The sequence below is a fragment of the Ranitomeya imitator genome, chromosome 4 (genome assembly GCF_032444005.1).
Source record: "Ranitomeya imitator isolate aRanImi1 chromosome 4, aRanImi1.pri, whole genome shotgun sequence".
NCBI classification, from domain to species: domain Eukaryota; kingdom Metazoa; phylum Chordata; class Amphibia; order Anura; family Dendrobatidae; genus Ranitomeya; species Ranitomeya imitator.
Window position 1 is genome coordinate 170,184,259 of NC_091285.1, and position 17,250 is coordinate 170,201,508.

The 17,250-nt window shown below is 43.2% G+C and overlaps 1 protein-coding gene across 2 annotated transcripts in view; it reads right to left on the bottom strand.

Moving 5' to 3' along the window:
• Positions 1-1,995: 1,995 nt before the first annotated feature.
• CPEB4 (cytoplasmic polyadenylation element binding protein 4) overlaps positions 1,996-17,250 on the bottom strand; it is a 94,440-nt gene continuing 79,185 nt past the window's right edge. Inside the window, exons 7-9 of one of the 2 annotated variants that reach the window (XM_069764090.1) lie at positions 10,316-10,430; positions 9,306-9,487; positions 1,996-3,106 (exon numbers count right to left, since the gene is read on the bottom strand). In XM_069764090.1, the coding sequence (XP_069620191.1) occupies positions 2,879-3,106; positions 9,306-9,487; positions 10,316-10,430 (525 nt within the window). In that variant the 3' untranslated portion in view covers positions 1,996-2,878. The remainder of the gene's footprint in view (positions 3,107-9,305; positions 9,488-10,315; positions 10,431-17,250) is intronic. The other variant, XM_069764091.1, reaches the window with a different exon arrangement.

Genomic DNA, 17,250 nt, shown 5'->3' on the forward strand with positions numbered 1-17,250 from the left:
CTAGCCTGCCTGATTACATGTGGGGATTCCCTAGCAACCAGGCAACCCCCACATGTACTCAGCCTGGCTAGTAGCCGTAAATCATTCAGCTGCCACGATGAAAACTCAATCTCCGAGCAGTTATTAATACTCGGAGACCACCCAAGCATGCTCGGGAAAACACAAGCAACGAGTACACTCGCTCATCACTAATAATAAGCTAATGGCTTCCCTTGCAGGGTTAAACTGCTTTTTGAGGGTAGACCAAATAAGTTGCTGTGACCCACTGTGATCCCTACCAACCTCATGTTAATATCAAACTGCCTGAAGCATTTCCTGCCTAGGAAAAGTCAAGGAGGCTGTAAATATTGATCAGCTGATGGAATTAGGGCCAAACTACAGCCATTTTCCTGTTCCATCAATACACATTCAGTCTGACTAAGCAGGCATGTGTTGTCAATGGGGAGAGGGGAATAAAGTGCTGACTAGCACCTCTGCCAGACAAGTTATCTTGCCTGTAAAATTAGAAGGATAGGGTGGGTAACCTCTAACCGATCCTTTCCCTTCCCCTCTTCTGGATAAAATCTATCGGGAGGTCCTCATAAAATAAGATCTATTTTGCCAAGATGGCTGACAAACCTGAAATTAAACTAACTAATCTTTATCTCCTATACATGTGCAGTCAGCGGAGAGTTGTGAGGCCACCATACACATTACATAGTCATATCATGTGCAGCAGCCTAGGAGGCCATATAGTGAGTACACATACACCGGCTAATCCAATGGATCTGGATGCCCAAAGTAAAAGGGGTCTAACCTAGTGACAAATAGTATTTAAAGTAAACTTCTCGCCTGCACAAAATGGAGATATGTATATTTTAAAGTGAACCAAGTTCTACGTTTCGAGCACCTATTGCCTCAAGACTTCACCGCGATATATACCAGTCCTCCTACAAGACCACTGCTTCTACTTCTTGTCAGCAAAATTGACACATACTGTATAAATTGGAAGTGTGCAGTTCCTGGAATTTACAGACATACATAGCTATCTCAAGACAGCCTTAACGGTGTTGAGGTCAGTCAGTAACGCACATTTGTGTGATGGGTAGCAGCAAATTTCCAAGTGTAACAATATTGCACATTGGGCATAATGGACACATCTGCTTGAATATACAGGGCAGCGCTTGCTACTGACTAAAACACCAAAATATCCAACCTTGCACCTAAAGTGCTACCAATATGATTCTTAGGAAGCCATCTTTAACGTTGTTATACCGCAGCAGCAGGCAAAGATGAGTGCTGGCTAAGTTACTTGGCCTGTAAAGAGTTAAGGCATCAAGATTATTCAGTGGTATAAGCAGCTTAAAGTCTAAAGTGCCAAAAAGGCATTAAAACTAGGTACTGAAAGTTCCTTAGCCAAACTCAGCTCAGAATGTTTCATTTAAATTTATGATTATATCTACAGCAAGGGAGGGGGAAGTTTAAAGCAAAAGTGACAACTCTTACAATGACGCACGGTCATCACCCAGACAGTACAATGTTGTTACCCACAGCCAAGCAGAAGAAGCACGTGTAAAGTGACATTATGCTGAGGGAAGCCCTTCATTGGCCCTTTGATGTCCAAAGGGCCATAATACATCTGTGTGACATGGGAAACTGATGCGTGCTGCCACTATACTCTCAAACAGCAAGAATGGGCTTCTCTGGTAATGTCTAGAATTCTAGATTGGAGGCAGTACAAACGTCCAATTCCTTCCTTGAGGTATCTTTCAAGTGATCGGTGTCAAATGGAAAACAGAAGCTGGCACCTGGTATAGGTTTTAGCAAGTTAGGACTATAGATATATATTAAGCATCAAAAAATAAAAATCTATACATTTGTTCTTTCTGAGCAGAAAAAAAAACTGCCTTCTGTAATTTCACTTCTTTCAGCTTTGGTAGGACTTTTTTTTTCCGGGGAATATGGGTAACTGATACGATGTTACTTTGTTGAACTTTTTTTAAGTATTTTTTTTTAGATTATTTTTCACTGAAAAAATAAATAAGTGCACTCCCCTCAGTAGTAACTTCACTCAACATTTACATTCTTAAAAAGCTTAAATAGCTCAACATCTAAAATACTTCAGAGCTCTAAGGAGAATCAGCCAGTTATGTGGATGCCAAAACAGGAAAAAGTGACAATGAGTTACTAGAAAACATAAATATTGGAGGCATCTGCCATTGTTTTACCCTTCCAAAATAGTTCACATACAACGCTGCTTTACTTTTTTTTTTTTTGTTTGTGTGGGTTATTTCATTTCACAATAGGCAATTACTTCCACTAAAAAGGTAAAAAGCAAATTAAAAAAAACTAAAAAATAATCCCCAATAAATAAGAAATAAAAAATCCCCCCCGCCCTAGTAAAAAATAAGCTGTGTCAAACAGACCAATAGTGTTACTGTGGTTGCATGGTTACATTAACAGTATTCTTCTGTTATTTCTCATTTAACAATAATTTAATTAAAAAAAATACTCTGGTTTTCTTTTCTTAATAATTATCTACTTGCAAGCTTTCAAACTCTTTTCTGAATAATAAAAATAATAATAATAATAATAGTAATAATAATAATTCATTAGTTGCAGTCTCCCTGCTCCCTTGGTTTTCGATGAGGACAGCATGAAACATGCATGCATCAGAGTGATATTGTAATGAACAAAAAGGCTTTCCAATACAGTTCTCAATGACACAAGACTTTACAAATACCTATGGTGTAGGTCATTCTTTCGTTATACTATTGTTAAAATACAGACTACAACAAGAGGACATGCTTTCCTAAGGATGGTAAGGAGGGAGGAGGGTTAAGAGAACAGAAGAGTGCACTTATTTGGATCCTTGGAAGGAAGTTAAGCAGAGGGTGGTTCAATTCCAACGGAATGAAATATGCCTTGGGCGATCTCCTCCCTCCTTTACTAGCGGCTTGTGGAACTCCCGGCCAGCACGCGAGTGGATAGCAGCCCAGCAATATTCACAGTAATACTGCAGACAGGTAACATTAGCACAGAAGAATGGAGCAAACTTGCCACTGCAGCGAGCTCCTTGACACTCATCACAAAGCTGGTCGTCCAAGACATATGGCTTCACCTCTACCTGAGAAGAGAAGAAGCAGAGAAACATATGAGAACAGATAAATCCAGATTCAGCCTCGCTTTTTGCGCCAATTTTTTTTTATCTAGTTTTGTGTTTTTTGAGCCTTCCTTTTTTTGCCCCCAATTTATTATTCTAGTTGTGCCTTTATTGAAGTCTATTTTATAAGTGCTCGCCTGTGTTTTTTTTCCACTCTGTGGGAAAAGTTTAGTAATTCCAAATTCACAAAATAGGTCGCAACGCCACTCCAGTCTCCCGATACCGATATTATACAGCAATTTTTGTGCCGTTTTGTAAAATGTGAGACCATTTGCAGCAAAAAGCTGCAAATGTAATTCTAGACATAGGAAGAAAAATAAAATTTTTGACTTTGTGCCAAATTAATAAATCACAAGACAAAAAAGGAACCCGCAAATGATGAATTGGGGCCTATATTATGTGCCAATTATGTTTATTTAACATAATCTAGGTGTACATGTATGACTGTGAGAAGAGGGCTCTTAAATCCTGTAGCCTAAACGTGAAATAACTGGAAGGGAGTAAAAACTTGGGCAGATTTATGAGTGTCTTAAATTTAGAAACAAGGAAGTAGAATAGATGAACTAAAATTAATCAAAGCTGCTCATGTTAGGTGATGAAATTGGTACATCTTTAGAAAATTGTCTAACTTCATACCAACTCTTATTTTAGACTTTTTCTTTACACCAGTATTTTGGGGCAAATGTGACACTTTTTCAGCAGTCACCTTTTATGCTAGATCACCCAACTCTCCACATCTGAGTGTACCATCAGAAAATGAGTAATTGTTTAAACTTTTTTTTATATATATATTTTTAAAACATTTCTGCCATCTTTTTCATATTACAATCTTTATTATAAAATATATACCCTCCCCTCCCTCCAAACCGGTTTTCAACTTCATGACTAGGCCAAATTTTACAATTCTGACCAGTGTCACTTTATGAGGTTATAGCTCTGGAATTCTTTAACAAATCCTAGTGACGGTTTTTCGTGACATATTGTACTTCACGATAGCGGTAACATTTGTTCAATATGACTTGCGTTAGTAAAAAAAATCTAAAATTTTGCAAAAATTTAGAAATTTTCCAACTTTTCATTTGTATGTCCTTAAACCAGAGATATGTCACACAAAATAGTTACTAAATAACATTTTCCACATGTCTACTTTACATTAGCACAATTTTTGAAATACGATTTTTTTGTTTTTGTTTGTAAGTTAGAAGGGTTAAAAGTTGACCAGTGATTTCTCATTTACAAAACCATTTTTTTAGGGACCACATTACATTTGAAGTGACTGAGGGGCCTACATGAACAAAAATACCCAAAAGTGACACCATGATAAAAACTGCAACCCTCAAAGTGCTCAAAACCCCATTCAAGATGTTTATTAACCCTTCAGGTGCTTCACTGGAATTACTGGACCGTGAAAGGTAAAAATGAACATTTAACTTATTTTCACAAATTTTTTTTTTTACTTTAAACCCAATTTTTTTTATTTTCACAAGCGTAACAGGAGAAAATGGATCCCAAATTTTGTTGTGCAACTTCTCCCGAGTATGCAGTTACCCCATGTGTGGGGGAAAACCACTGTTTGGGAGCACCATTGGACTTTTGCTGCGCAAAATTGTCTGGCATCATTAGCGGATGCCATGTCACGTTTGGAGAGCCCCTGACTAGCTTAAATAGTGTAAATCCCCCATAAGTGACCCTATTTTGGAAACTTGACCCCTCAAGGAATTACAACACATAAGTGTCCTAAAGTATGTGACCCATAAAATTTGGGGGTTAATGTCCCACCATAAATAATGACAATTCACAAAGTTTATCACCAAAAGTAAATTAATACCGTGGTAAACAAAGGTATTTCATTATTAAAAATAATATTTTACTAATACAAATAAAATAAAACAATGTAGTAGAAAAATGCCAAAGGTGCTACATCAATAAAAAGAGGGACTTAGTAGCATGGACTACCACGTGACACAAGCTATAAAGAAAAGCATACCCCAACAGGCTATAATGCATATAAAATCACCACTAAAGGGGATATCCGATGAAATCTCAAAGTGCAAGGTGCAAAAATGAAAACAATTCTAATGCATAAATAAATGGTGGTAATAAGATCATCAGTAAGTTGGCGGGGTAAGGCAGCAAACTATAATAGAAGGTAAAGCAGAATAGTGGTCTTAGGTGGCCAAACCTATGCTAGCTGAGGCTGCAAATGAAATACATGCCACTTTGAGACAAAAGGTTAGCCACCCGAGAACCACAGGCTCAATTGAGCCCTCAGTAAGCAGTGTGAAACACGCGTCGGGGCAGAGGGACATCCGGGATATCCACGTACACACCACAGAAAATACGTCCCCTAACATTGCATTTGTTTACTTCTTGTGGTATTAGTTCTCAGTGGCGTTGTTGTTTTAATCCCAAGTTTTTAATTTCTCTAAGGGCTAATAGGACAAAATTGACCTTGGTCTGTTCTAAAAAATTCTCCTGATAGCGCCAATATCGTACATATAATGGGGAAATACTTTTCAGGCACAGTGCAAAGCTCAGAAGGGAAGGAGCACCATACTGTATTGTAGTGCAGATTTTACTGTTAAGGTTTGCGGGAGCCATGATACACTGGCAGGGCCCCCAAAGTGCCAGAACAGCAAAACTCCCCACAAGTGGCCCCATTTTACAAACTACAGCTCTCAATGAATTCATTTAGTGGTGCAGTGATCATATTGACATCACAGGTGTGTCACAGATTTTTATACCATTGGGCAGTGAAAAAATGATTTACATTTTTACCACCAAAATTAGTTTAGCCTCAGATTTCACATTTTTACACTGTACGTTGTAAACCCATAAATTAGGTGGGTTGTCATCGCTACAGAAATGCCAAAGATGTGGACGCTAAATGTGGTTTAGGCACACCAGGGCTCAGAATGGAGGGGGGACATTTGGATTTGAGCGCGCAAAACTCGCTGAATTTCTTTTGGGGGTCGAGGAGCCATAGTGCTTTCCCAGAGCCTTTGTACTATGAAAAATAAGGTAGCCCCCTATAGTTTTGCTAACAGATGACGGACCTGAGTGGACCTTGCTTTTTTGTTGATTGATTTCAAGGACATTTTACATAACATTTGGGATCACGTTTATCCTGCGCTCTGTGCTGAGTACTTACATAAGAGTTTCCATCTAAATCTCCATGTGACGTGATTCATTCACTATAATGAGGCAACAGAGTTACTCAGTCTGGCCTCTGTTGAGCGTGGTCCTACCTTTTAGAAGTGCACAAAACTATGGCTAACCATGCTTTTATGCATGCTTAAAAAAACGGACACTGTCGAATCACAGGTCATAGTGTGTCCACAGTGACTCCATCTGCCTCATTATAGAGAATCTTCTGTCAGGGGTTCCGTCTGAATCACGCATTTCAAAGATTAGCACAGGAAGCCTGGTGTAAGCGCTCAGCGCAGAGTGCAGGATAAAATTGAGCTGAGCCTTATTGTGAACTTTGGGAGGTAGAATGAACAGAACAGCAGGAGGTGAAGATTTTTTTTTTTTAACACCATTCTTATTGCGGTATAAGTGCTGAGGCAAATTTATTCTTCGGGTCGATGTGATTACAGTGATACCACATTTATATCGGGTTTTTATTTTTTTTTTATTTTTGGCTGCTGTAACACATTAAAAAACGCTTTTTATTACAAAAACTAGCCATCGCCACAATTTGAGAGCTATAATTTTTTCCATATTTCGACCCACATGAGGGCTTGCTTTTTGCAGGAAGAGTTGACATTACCATTTTCGGTCACTTAACAGTTTTTGATCACTTTCTAGTCAGACTTTTGGGAGGCAGAATGAACAAAAACCTGCAATTCAAAAATGTTTTCTTTTTTTGCCATTGCACGTGAGGTCAAAATAGATAAAGCAGTTTAATTCTTAGGGTCAGTGCAATTACAGCGATACCACATTTATATAATTTTTTACCCTTTGGTGCTTTTACACAAAAATAATTTCATAGAAAAAATAATTATTTTTGCATCGCTTTATTCTGAAAGCTATAACTTTTATTTTTTCCGCTGATGGAGCTTTATGGCAGCTTGTTTTTTGCGGGACAAGATGACGTTTTCAGTTATAGAAATTTTATTTACATTCATCTCTTTGAGCGCGTTTTATTCCACTTTTTGTGTGGCGGTATGATGAAAAAGCATCTTTTTTTTACCAGTTTTTTATTTATTTATTTTTTTACAGTGTATATTGATGGGGTAAACTAGTGTGCAACTTTTGGGGCAGGTCATTCTGGATGCAGCGATACCAAACGTGTACTTTTTTGTATTTTTTTTTATACATAAAAATAGAAATTTATTGGTAAAAATATACATATATTTTGTATTATTATTTTCAGATTTTTTAAAAAATTTACAATTTTTAAATTTTTTTTTTTACTTTGTCCCTCTTGGGATTTTCCCTTCTATAGCTTTGATCGCTGCTATAAACCATTGCAATACAGGAGCATAAAAATGGCTTATAACTGTTAGTGCTGCACTGCTTAAAGTTAATTAGGTCATGCACTGCTCATGATCTAACTAACTTGCTGGAGTCTGGTGACCCGGATGTCATCATGGCAACATCGAGGTGACCATGGCTCTCTCCCTCTGCCTGCTTTCTAAATGCTGCAATCGATACTGGGTACGCTCAAGGTCGGAAAAGGGTTAAAGGTGTATTCCAATCTCCAAGAATCTATCCCAATATGTAGTTTCTCCATGTGCAGGACAATGCAGTAGCTTCGGCATCTCTGGGAGATAAGATATCTAGCAAAAGCTTTCTTTCCTCTCCCCATCTAGAGCATGAGAATTCTCAGCCAAACTAAATGTGCATGGGAAGGTCAAATGCGATAGCTGTCTTGCAAACCAAAGTTACATAAGTTGAACGAAAAAGACAATCAAATTCCACTTTTCCAATTGCTTTTGGATGTGTAATATCAGTTTCAGATAGGAGAAGTGTTAATACTGTTATTTTGATCTTCCTTCCTGAGGTTTCTCTTCTCCAAAACCTAATTTTCACACACTGTTTTTTTTTTCTTCGTAACTGGCTGTTAATCGTATTTGATAAAGCAAATTTTCTATTGGATCCAGTTAATTTAGGATTTAACTCATAATTTAAAGACTCAATCAACACAATTATTGTTCATGTATTATATTAGGTCATATGGATATTGGGGAACTCACTGTTTAACTACAGTGTAGAGATGCGAATAAAAGAAAACACTCCACTACATGGTTGCCCGTTTATATTTAATCTAAAATACTACATGAATTGGAGCAGACCTCACATTTCACGGGCAGCAGGAAATTTGCTGCAGGAGAAATATGCGGTAACCAGAACTTTCAGAAACGGAGTGCTGAGAAAGGTTGTCATGTTAATTGATGGCGGTACCTCTAAATATTCCCTGTAAGAGCAGGAAGCATAGAGTTTTGTAGACAGCAAGAGGGATCATGTGTATATCTCATTTATTGCAGTTACATTATAGCTTTAGACATAATGTATAAAGAGAAGCAAGATTTAGCAATATAAAGTAAATGGCGCTGTTCTACTGATCAAACAGATATCTTTGATGAATCAATCCGATCCGTGGTTCGTGTTCAATCAATATTTGAAGCTTTTGTTTAGTGATATTTCAGTGCACAAGGGCGAGATTGTGGGTAGGGAATTCTCCTCTGGCTCCGGAGTTTTAATGACAAGTCACTCATTCCTCCAGTTTGATTTTATCGCTGGTCTTCTGGTCGTCAATAAAATGTCGCCATAGGCAGTGCATGCGCAAATCGAGATCTTGGCTCTATGACTTCTTCATTAAACAGAGATCTCAACCTGCGCCTATGTCACACCCCAATGATGGCTGTAACGTGAAATTTCAAACAGGTAGCAGGCCTGTCATTGAAACTCCAGAGGCAGGCGAAGGGGCCAGAGAGCAAGGAGAAGACCATACCCACATGGCCACCCTTGTGCACTGAAATATCATTAGATGAAAATTTCAAATGCTGATTACACAAGAACCACAGATCACATTAAATTGTTACCTAGGGTGAATCAATCAGTAGAACAGTGCCATTATGGCCATGCCTTCACTGTATATTGATAAATCCTGCTGACAGAATCTCTTTAAGAACAAGCAAGACAAAAAAACACTTACCCGCTTATCAATTTCTCCATGCTGCAGCTGAACAAAGCGGGCGCTGATAGCAGCTATATAACTTTGTTGATTGGAAAAGGCAACTCGCCCAGCTCCCTTAGGGTATTTTAGCTCAGGGTCTGTATCTATGCCAGCATAGCATACACCTCCATAAAGGCGATCCATAATCATAGCTAGCTCCACTATAAAAAAAAACAGAGAAATAGTAGATTTATAGTAATCATGCTATATGTGCATGGACTGAATATGGATATGAATTTTGTATACATTACATAATTAGAAAATAGCAAAAATAATCTCCTGCCTAAAACGACCTTATATATTGGGCCCTGAAAACAGAAAACCTCATCTACTTCTCTTTTAGTCTCTTATAGCCTTAACATAAACAATGAAGATTTCCATTCACGGACAGCGATCTGTCCAGGTGATCACCCCTCAGGTGCACAGCTCATTACAGGAGACCTCTGATAACTGTACCGTAAAAGCCCCCCATACATAGACTAAATTCAGATGAACTCGCCGATATTGACGGGTTCGGATAACAGTGTAATATGCATGGGCGCTTGGCCGACTAAGGGTCAGGAGGGACTTCGATTGAGCATATTCTACTCGAGATAACCCACTGGCTGACTTGTCAGCCGGTGAATGTCTCAGAGAGTACAGTAGAGCTAGGCTGAGCTGGCGCTCAAACATAGCAGTGTTCGATGAGATGGCTGTCAGTCGACAGCCATCTAATGTGTATGTATGATTTTACAACCCAGTCACCTCTGTGATCGTCATGTAATGGGACAGATGTTCATTCTGTGGAAGTAGAGAAATTAGCATAATACAATAAATTGAAAAATAGTATATACCGTACCTTTAAGAAAACATTTAAACTAGGGCAACCAATCTTAGCACTTTGAGTCATGAAAGCATTTCCTAGTGGTTTTCCTATTAAGTTTATATCTAAGCAACAATATCTGCATAAAACTGAAGATTAAAACTCACACATTACTTTAAAAACATACCAGCTCGTAGCGGTCGTGGGACACCGCCAACAAAGATGGTTTTCCGTGGATCGAGGGGCTGGGAGCCATCCATCACAAAGTCACTGTCACTAAGATTCCAGGGCCGGATCTGAACCTGGTAACAATATAGCAATGTCTATATGAACAGTGTGGTGGCTGCAGCAATAAAGCTCTTACATGAATGCAGAATGTAGCCTGCTCAACCTGCTTGTCTAAGAAGCAATGTCTTTTTCCTGGTATACGAAAATGTTGCAGAACCTTCATGACCGCTTAAAGGGAATCTGAGACCTGTGTAATCTGAGAGCACCATGATCTAGAGAAAAAGACCCGATTCCAGTGATGTATCACTTACTAAGTTGTGCGTTATTGTTTTGATAAAAATCAGTGTTTCATCAGCAGGAGATATCACTATGAGATTAGTTGCCTCAACTAGTCAACTGCTCTATGTAACGCCATTCCTACCAATGATTAGCAGCATTCTGTCAACAATGTACACAGAAATATGGATTTTTGTGTTACTCACCGTAAAATCCTTTTCTCCGAGACGCTCATTGGGGGACTCAGGACTGTGGGTGTAAACTACTGCCGCCAGGAGGCTGACACTAAGTAAGCATAAAAAAAAGTTAGCTCCTCCTCTGCCGTATACACCATGACACTGGCTGCAGGCTAATCCAGTTTGGTGCAGAAAAGCAGTAGGTGCAACATGTCTAGAAACAAAAACACCAAATAATAAAGAAGAAGCCATCTGGCTAATAGGGTGGGTGCTGTGTCCCCCCAATGAGCATCTCGGAGAAAAGGATTTTACGGTGAGTAACGCAAAAATCCATATTTCTCCTTCGTCTCATTGGGGGATATAGGACTGTGGGACGTCCTAAATCAGTCCCTGGGCGGGAAACTGACTTCACGGTATAATCCCTGAGCACCTATTGCCTATAGATGTGCTACCGCTGCCTGGATAATCCTCCTACCCAGACTTGCATCCACTAAAGCCTGAGTATGGATATTGTAGTGATTAGAGAAAGTGTGTAGATTGGACCAGGTCGCCGCCTTGCAAACCTGTTCCGCTGATGCCTGATGCCAAAGAGCCCAGGAAGCGCCCACTGCCCGAGTGGAGTATGCCCTGATCCCAGCCGGAACGACTGTGCCTCTGATGTGGTAGGACTCCTGGATAGTCAACCGTATCCACCTGGCTATGGTCGATTTTGAAACCACGAGTCCCTTCCTGCGACCCTCGGGGAGGACGAACAGTGTGTCTGTCTGCCGAAAGGATGCCGTCCGAGACACATCTCCTGAGAGCTCTCACTAGATCTAGCGTATGGAGAGCCCAGTCCGCACGGTGCGTTGGCGACGGGCAAAACGAAGGCAAGACAATGTCATTGTTCATGTGGAACAAGGAAACAACCTTTGGAAACAAAAAGGGGGTGCTGGCCTAAGCACCACCTTATCCTGATGAAAAAGCAAAAACGGAGCTCTGCAGGATAGAGCCGCCAACTCCGACAACCACCTGATTGATCTTATGGCCACTAGAAATACTACCTTCCAGGAAAGCTATGTCAGTCCAGAAGAGGCCCGAATGGAGATTCCTGGAGGACGCCTAGCACCAGGTTAAGGTCTCAAGCGTCCAGGGGGCCTTGTAAGGCGGTACCATGTGAGCAACGCCTTGTATGAAGGTTTCCACCTGAAAATTGGTAGCGATCCTGGGCTCAAAAAGGACAGACAATGCCGATATCTGTCTCTTGAGGGTACTTGGTGCTAGACCCAAATTCAGGCCGGTTTGGAGGAACGTTAAAATGTTGGGGATAGAGAAACGAAGCAGGGAATAACCGCGCTCTCTGCACCATGCGAAGAAGACCTTCCAGGTGTGATGGTAGATATGTGCTGAGGCGGGCTTCCGGGCACTAATCATAGTAGCGGCCACCTTCTGTGAGAACCTGGCCAGGGTTAGGATCCAAGATTCAACGGCCAGGTCGTTAAACACAGGGCCCCTGAGCTCAGGTGGTAGATCGGGCCCTGGGAGAGAAGGTGCGCTTGCTCTGGCAGCCGCCAGGGAGTCTCGGTGAGCAGCTGAACTAGGTCTGCACACCAAGACCGCCGAGGCCAACTTGGAGCGACCAGAGTTGCTGAGACCCGCTCTATCTTGATCTTTTTGATGACCATTGGGAGCAGTGGTAGTGGAGGAAACAGGTATGGGAGGTGAAACTGGTTCCAAGGTAGGACTAACGCATCTACGGCAATTGCCTGTGGATCCCGGTATCGGGCGACAAACCTGGGCACTTTGGTGTTTACCCTGGAGACCATCAGGTCCACATCCGGGGTCCCCCAGCGTTGGCAAATCTGTTGAAAAACATTGGGGTGAAGCGACCACTCCCTGGACGCCAGACTGTCAGCTGAGGAAATTTGCCACCCAGTTTTCCTCGCCCAGAATATGGACTGCCGAGATCACAGAGTGGTACTTCTCGGCCCAGCAGAGGATCTGTTTTACCTCTTGCATGGCCGCCTTGCTGCGGGTACCCCCTTGATGATTTATGTACGCCACGACCGTGTGTTTTTGTGTGATTGGATCCGCATTGGGGCATCCTGCCAGGAAATAATGAAAGTGCTGTAGAGCCAGCCGAATAGCCCGAATCTCCAGAAGGTTGATCGGAAGGGCTGACTCCCGTGAAGACCAGTGTCCCTGGGCTGTATGTTGTTGAAACACTGCTCCCCATCCGAGGAGACTGACATCGGTTGTGAGCACCAGCCATTGGACTGGTGGAAAAAGTTGTCCCTGTTTAAGGGAGGAACTCATTGTCCACCATGTAAGTGCCTGTCTGACTTGAGTGGACAGACGGCACCGGAGATTGAGAGAGAATAGGTTCCTGTCCCAAGCTGCCAAGAGGGCATGCTGTAGGGGACGAAGATGGAGTTGCGCCAATGGAACTGCCTCTATCGCTGCCACCATCCTTCCTAAGACTCTCATGCAAAACCGGATGGTATGAGGGACCGGCTGGCGAAGGACCCGCACTTCCTGCCGGAGTGCTAGGACCTTGCCCGGGCGAGTATTGTGAGCCCTCGGGAGGTATCGAAGATCATCCCCAGAAAGGTGATCCTCTGAGATGGCACAGGAGATGACTTTCTTAAATTCACCAGCCATCCCAGGCGAGCAAGAGTATCTAGCATGATGCTGACACTTTCCTCGCAGGCCCGAAAAGATGGACCCTTGACCAGGAGGTCGTCTAAATATGGCAAGATGACTATACCCCGGGAATGCAGGAGGGACACCACGGCCGCCATGACCTTTGTGAACACCCTGGGGGCGGAGGCCAGCCTGAAAGGCAAGAGAGGTAGAAGCGTGTGCACTACTATATGTGGTGCCAAGGTAGGTTCCCAAACCATATGAAACTCAAAAGAAAGAACCTGGCACTCAACTTAATGCTCGAGAGAGGGTTTAATGGGTATTACATTAAAACCTCTCACGAGCAATAAGTTGAGTGTCAGGTTCTTTCTTTTTAGCCTGAAAGGCAAGGCTGTGAAATGGAAATGCAGATTGCTGAAGGCAAAACGAAGAAACCTCTGATGCGGGGGGAATATGGGGATGTGAAGAAAGGCGTCTTGGATATCTATAGACGCCAAATATTCTCCCTTTTCCATGGCAGCAATGACCGAGCGGAGAGATTCCATTTGGAAATGACGAATGCTGACAAACCTGTTCAGAAGCTTCAGGTCTAGAATGGGCCTTACCGCTCCATCCTTTTTGGGGACTATGAACAGCTTAGAATAGAAACCTTGAAACTTCTCGTCCTCCGGTACAGGGAGGATAACTCCGCTGAGCCGAAGAGATTCGACAGCCTTGAATAACACCTGTGCCCGGAATTCTGAACTGGGAAGACGAGACAGAAAAAAAAATCGACTCGGGGGGCAGTTGATAAATTCTGTCTTGTGCCCTGAGGACACCAGCTCTCTTACCCATCTGTCTTGTATGAAGGCAAGCCAGACTTGACGAAACCAGAGTAGGTGGCCGTCCACTTTGCTGGCGACGACCGGAGACTGCCTCCAGTCATTTGGATAAGAATCTGGAGGGCCTAGCTCCTCTAGATCTTGGCTGGTGGGACCACATCCTGCCCAACGGGTTGGTTCTGTATGAGATCTGACGATCCCTGTTCTGATTAGGCCGACCTGAACTGATGGGATCGGCCTCCGTGGTCCACCCCGGGATTCGAAAGGCCCTAAACCATGCCTGAAACCAGTGACGAAATGGCTGCTGAGTCCTTTGCTGTGGGAGGAAGTTGCTCTCCCCCTGTGGCGTCAGAAATTAGTTGATCTAGTTTGTAAATTTTTTGCCGAATAACTGGCCACTCTAATAGAGCAAAGAAGTAAGGGACTTTTTTTAGGTTCAATCTGCCCGCCATATCCTCAACCATAGAGCCCTCCTAATGGAAATTGCGGATGCGGCAGCCAGTGCTGCGCAGTTCACCGCATCCAAGATGCATTAATCAAAGAATCTCCCGCTAGAGCGATCAGATTTGAGATTTTGGCCACCCCTGATGGCAGGTCCTTATCCTGCAGGGCTCTATTCAATGACTCTGACCAGGATATCATGGCCTTAGCTACCCAAGTCACCGCAAAAGAGGGCGAAAGGGCTGAACCGGAAGCTTCAAAAACTGAGCGAGCCAGGCACTCAATGAGCCAATCAGTTGGAACCTTAATAGAAGAACCATTAGGGAGGGATAACAAAGTTTTAGAACCAAATAATGCCACGGGAGGATCCACTAAAGGGGATTCTGCCCACTTCTTACGGAGTTCAGGATCGAAAGGATATCTTGTGTTCAGGGCCCTCTCACCAGAGAACCACTTCTTTGGTGGCTCCCTGTGACATTGCACTATATTCTCAAACTCTGGGTGAGTGCAAAATACTTTGAGACTGTTTTGTCCGTTTAAATGACACCTTATGACTCGAGGTCAAGGTGGATTCTTCGTCTATACTCAGTGTTTGGTTGATGGCCTCAATGAGGCTGTCGATTGTCACCTGGTAATTAGGTGCCTCTAAATTGAGGGACCCTTCAGAATCGTAATCTAAATTTTGTTCACTAGCCTCTCTTGGAGAGGGAGAGTGAGAGAAGGAACTCATGGATGCCGAGGCACCAGACGGACCAGAGGACGCTGTGTGGGTTTGTTTCCCCATCGTTGGCTTTTATATAGAGAGCGGCCCCTGCAGGCCAGAGGTTCCTGTGAGATGGAGGGTTCCTTGAAAACAAGCAAACCGCTGTCCCTGCCCGTATCTGGGGCCTGAAGGGACTTAATTGCTCTAGTTAGCGACACCATAGATTGCGACAGAGACAGGGCCCATTCCAGGGGACCCGACACACGGGGCTCAGTCGCAGGGGAGGGCTCCTGGGCTCCTGAGTGCGCTCGGAATCGCAGGCCTCACAGAACCAATTGCTCTGGGCATGCGGAAAAGCAGACTGACAGGTAAAGCATGAGTTATATAATACAGTATGGGTCTTGGTCCCTCTAGACATGGTGGGCCTGCTGCTGAAAGAATCCCCAATCTAGAATAGATGCAGCAGGGAGAGAGAAAGCGAGAGAGAGAGAGGAGCTGCCAGACTGGAGGGAGTAACACTTACCCCAGTCCTGTGTCCCTGGATCCTATGGAACAATGTAAAAGAAACTGATCCTCTGAGATGACGCTCCTCATCTTCAAAAAAAGCGCGCTCTGCTCGTAGAGGCGGAACTGGAAAAAGACGCGCTCCGGAGGCGGGATTTTCATCCGCGGGCTAGTACCAGCAAAAAACGGGGACTAAATTTCAGGCGCCCGCATGAGCATACGGGAGCGTGGCCACTGAAAGCAGACGCGCTCCGGAACAGCGGGACTTTCACCTGTGGCCTACTACCAGCAAAAGTCGGTGGAGGACCCACCGAAAGCCAAATTTCCGCCCGTCGACCTGCCGGACGATACAGGGGGAGAGGTGTGCACATGGAAGCGCCAGGAAGAGCGCTGTAGCAGGAGCCCTCCCAGCCCCCTAGTCCTGCAAAGGATTCCAGCTTCAGGTTAGAGGGGGGACTGCGTAAAGGATGGTGCAGGCACCCTAGCTCCATCTTCCCTTCAGGGGATGAGGAGAGAGACCATCCGCCTCCTTCCATCACCGCAGTCTTTAGCATTGGTGATGCAGTGGGGGCCTCACATACTGCACATATGCACCTGTACAACCTAGGGTTTCAATACCTTAGGGTGGTCAGGGCGGAGTCCGACATCTTGTCCTACGTTGCGGGAGAGGATACGTGGAGGCGACACTCCACGTGCTTGCCCGTTGTTGGTTTGGGGAGATCGGACCCCTTCAAAATGGTCCGTTGCCCCTGTCTCATCTTCATGGTAAAAAAGAGATAAGAGGTCTGAGAAAAAACAGACTTGTGCCTCCTAAAGACTCTAAGCATGAACTGGATTAGCCTGCGGCCAGTGTCAGGGTGTATACGGCGGAGGAGGAGCTAACCTTTTTTATGTTTACTTAGTGTCAGCCTCCTGGCGGCAGTAGCATACACCCACAGTCCTGTGTCCCAAATGAGACAAAGGAAAAAACTGTGGTGTGAATGGGATTGTACAAGTTTTAGCTTTCTGAGCACTGCTAGACCTGCAGCAAAGAAAACTATGATTGTATCAACAGCAAGTAGACCAGCAATTGACACATTGCTGGAATCAGGGTCTCAGCCACAACATCATGCTGGTCTCAGATTACATAGAACAGACTCTCTTTACAGCTTAGGTCCACTTTGAAATTATTTTGTGAAAACAATTATTTTGTTTTATTTCTCTTTGATTAACAGATTTCTTCAGTGTTGGATGCTTTTTCAACTGTTCCAACCTAAGGATGACTGAGGCAGGCTTCTGCTATGTGTTACATTGAAATACTGTATATTCAGATTGCTATGTACATGTAGAAGGGTGATGAGAAGTCAATGAA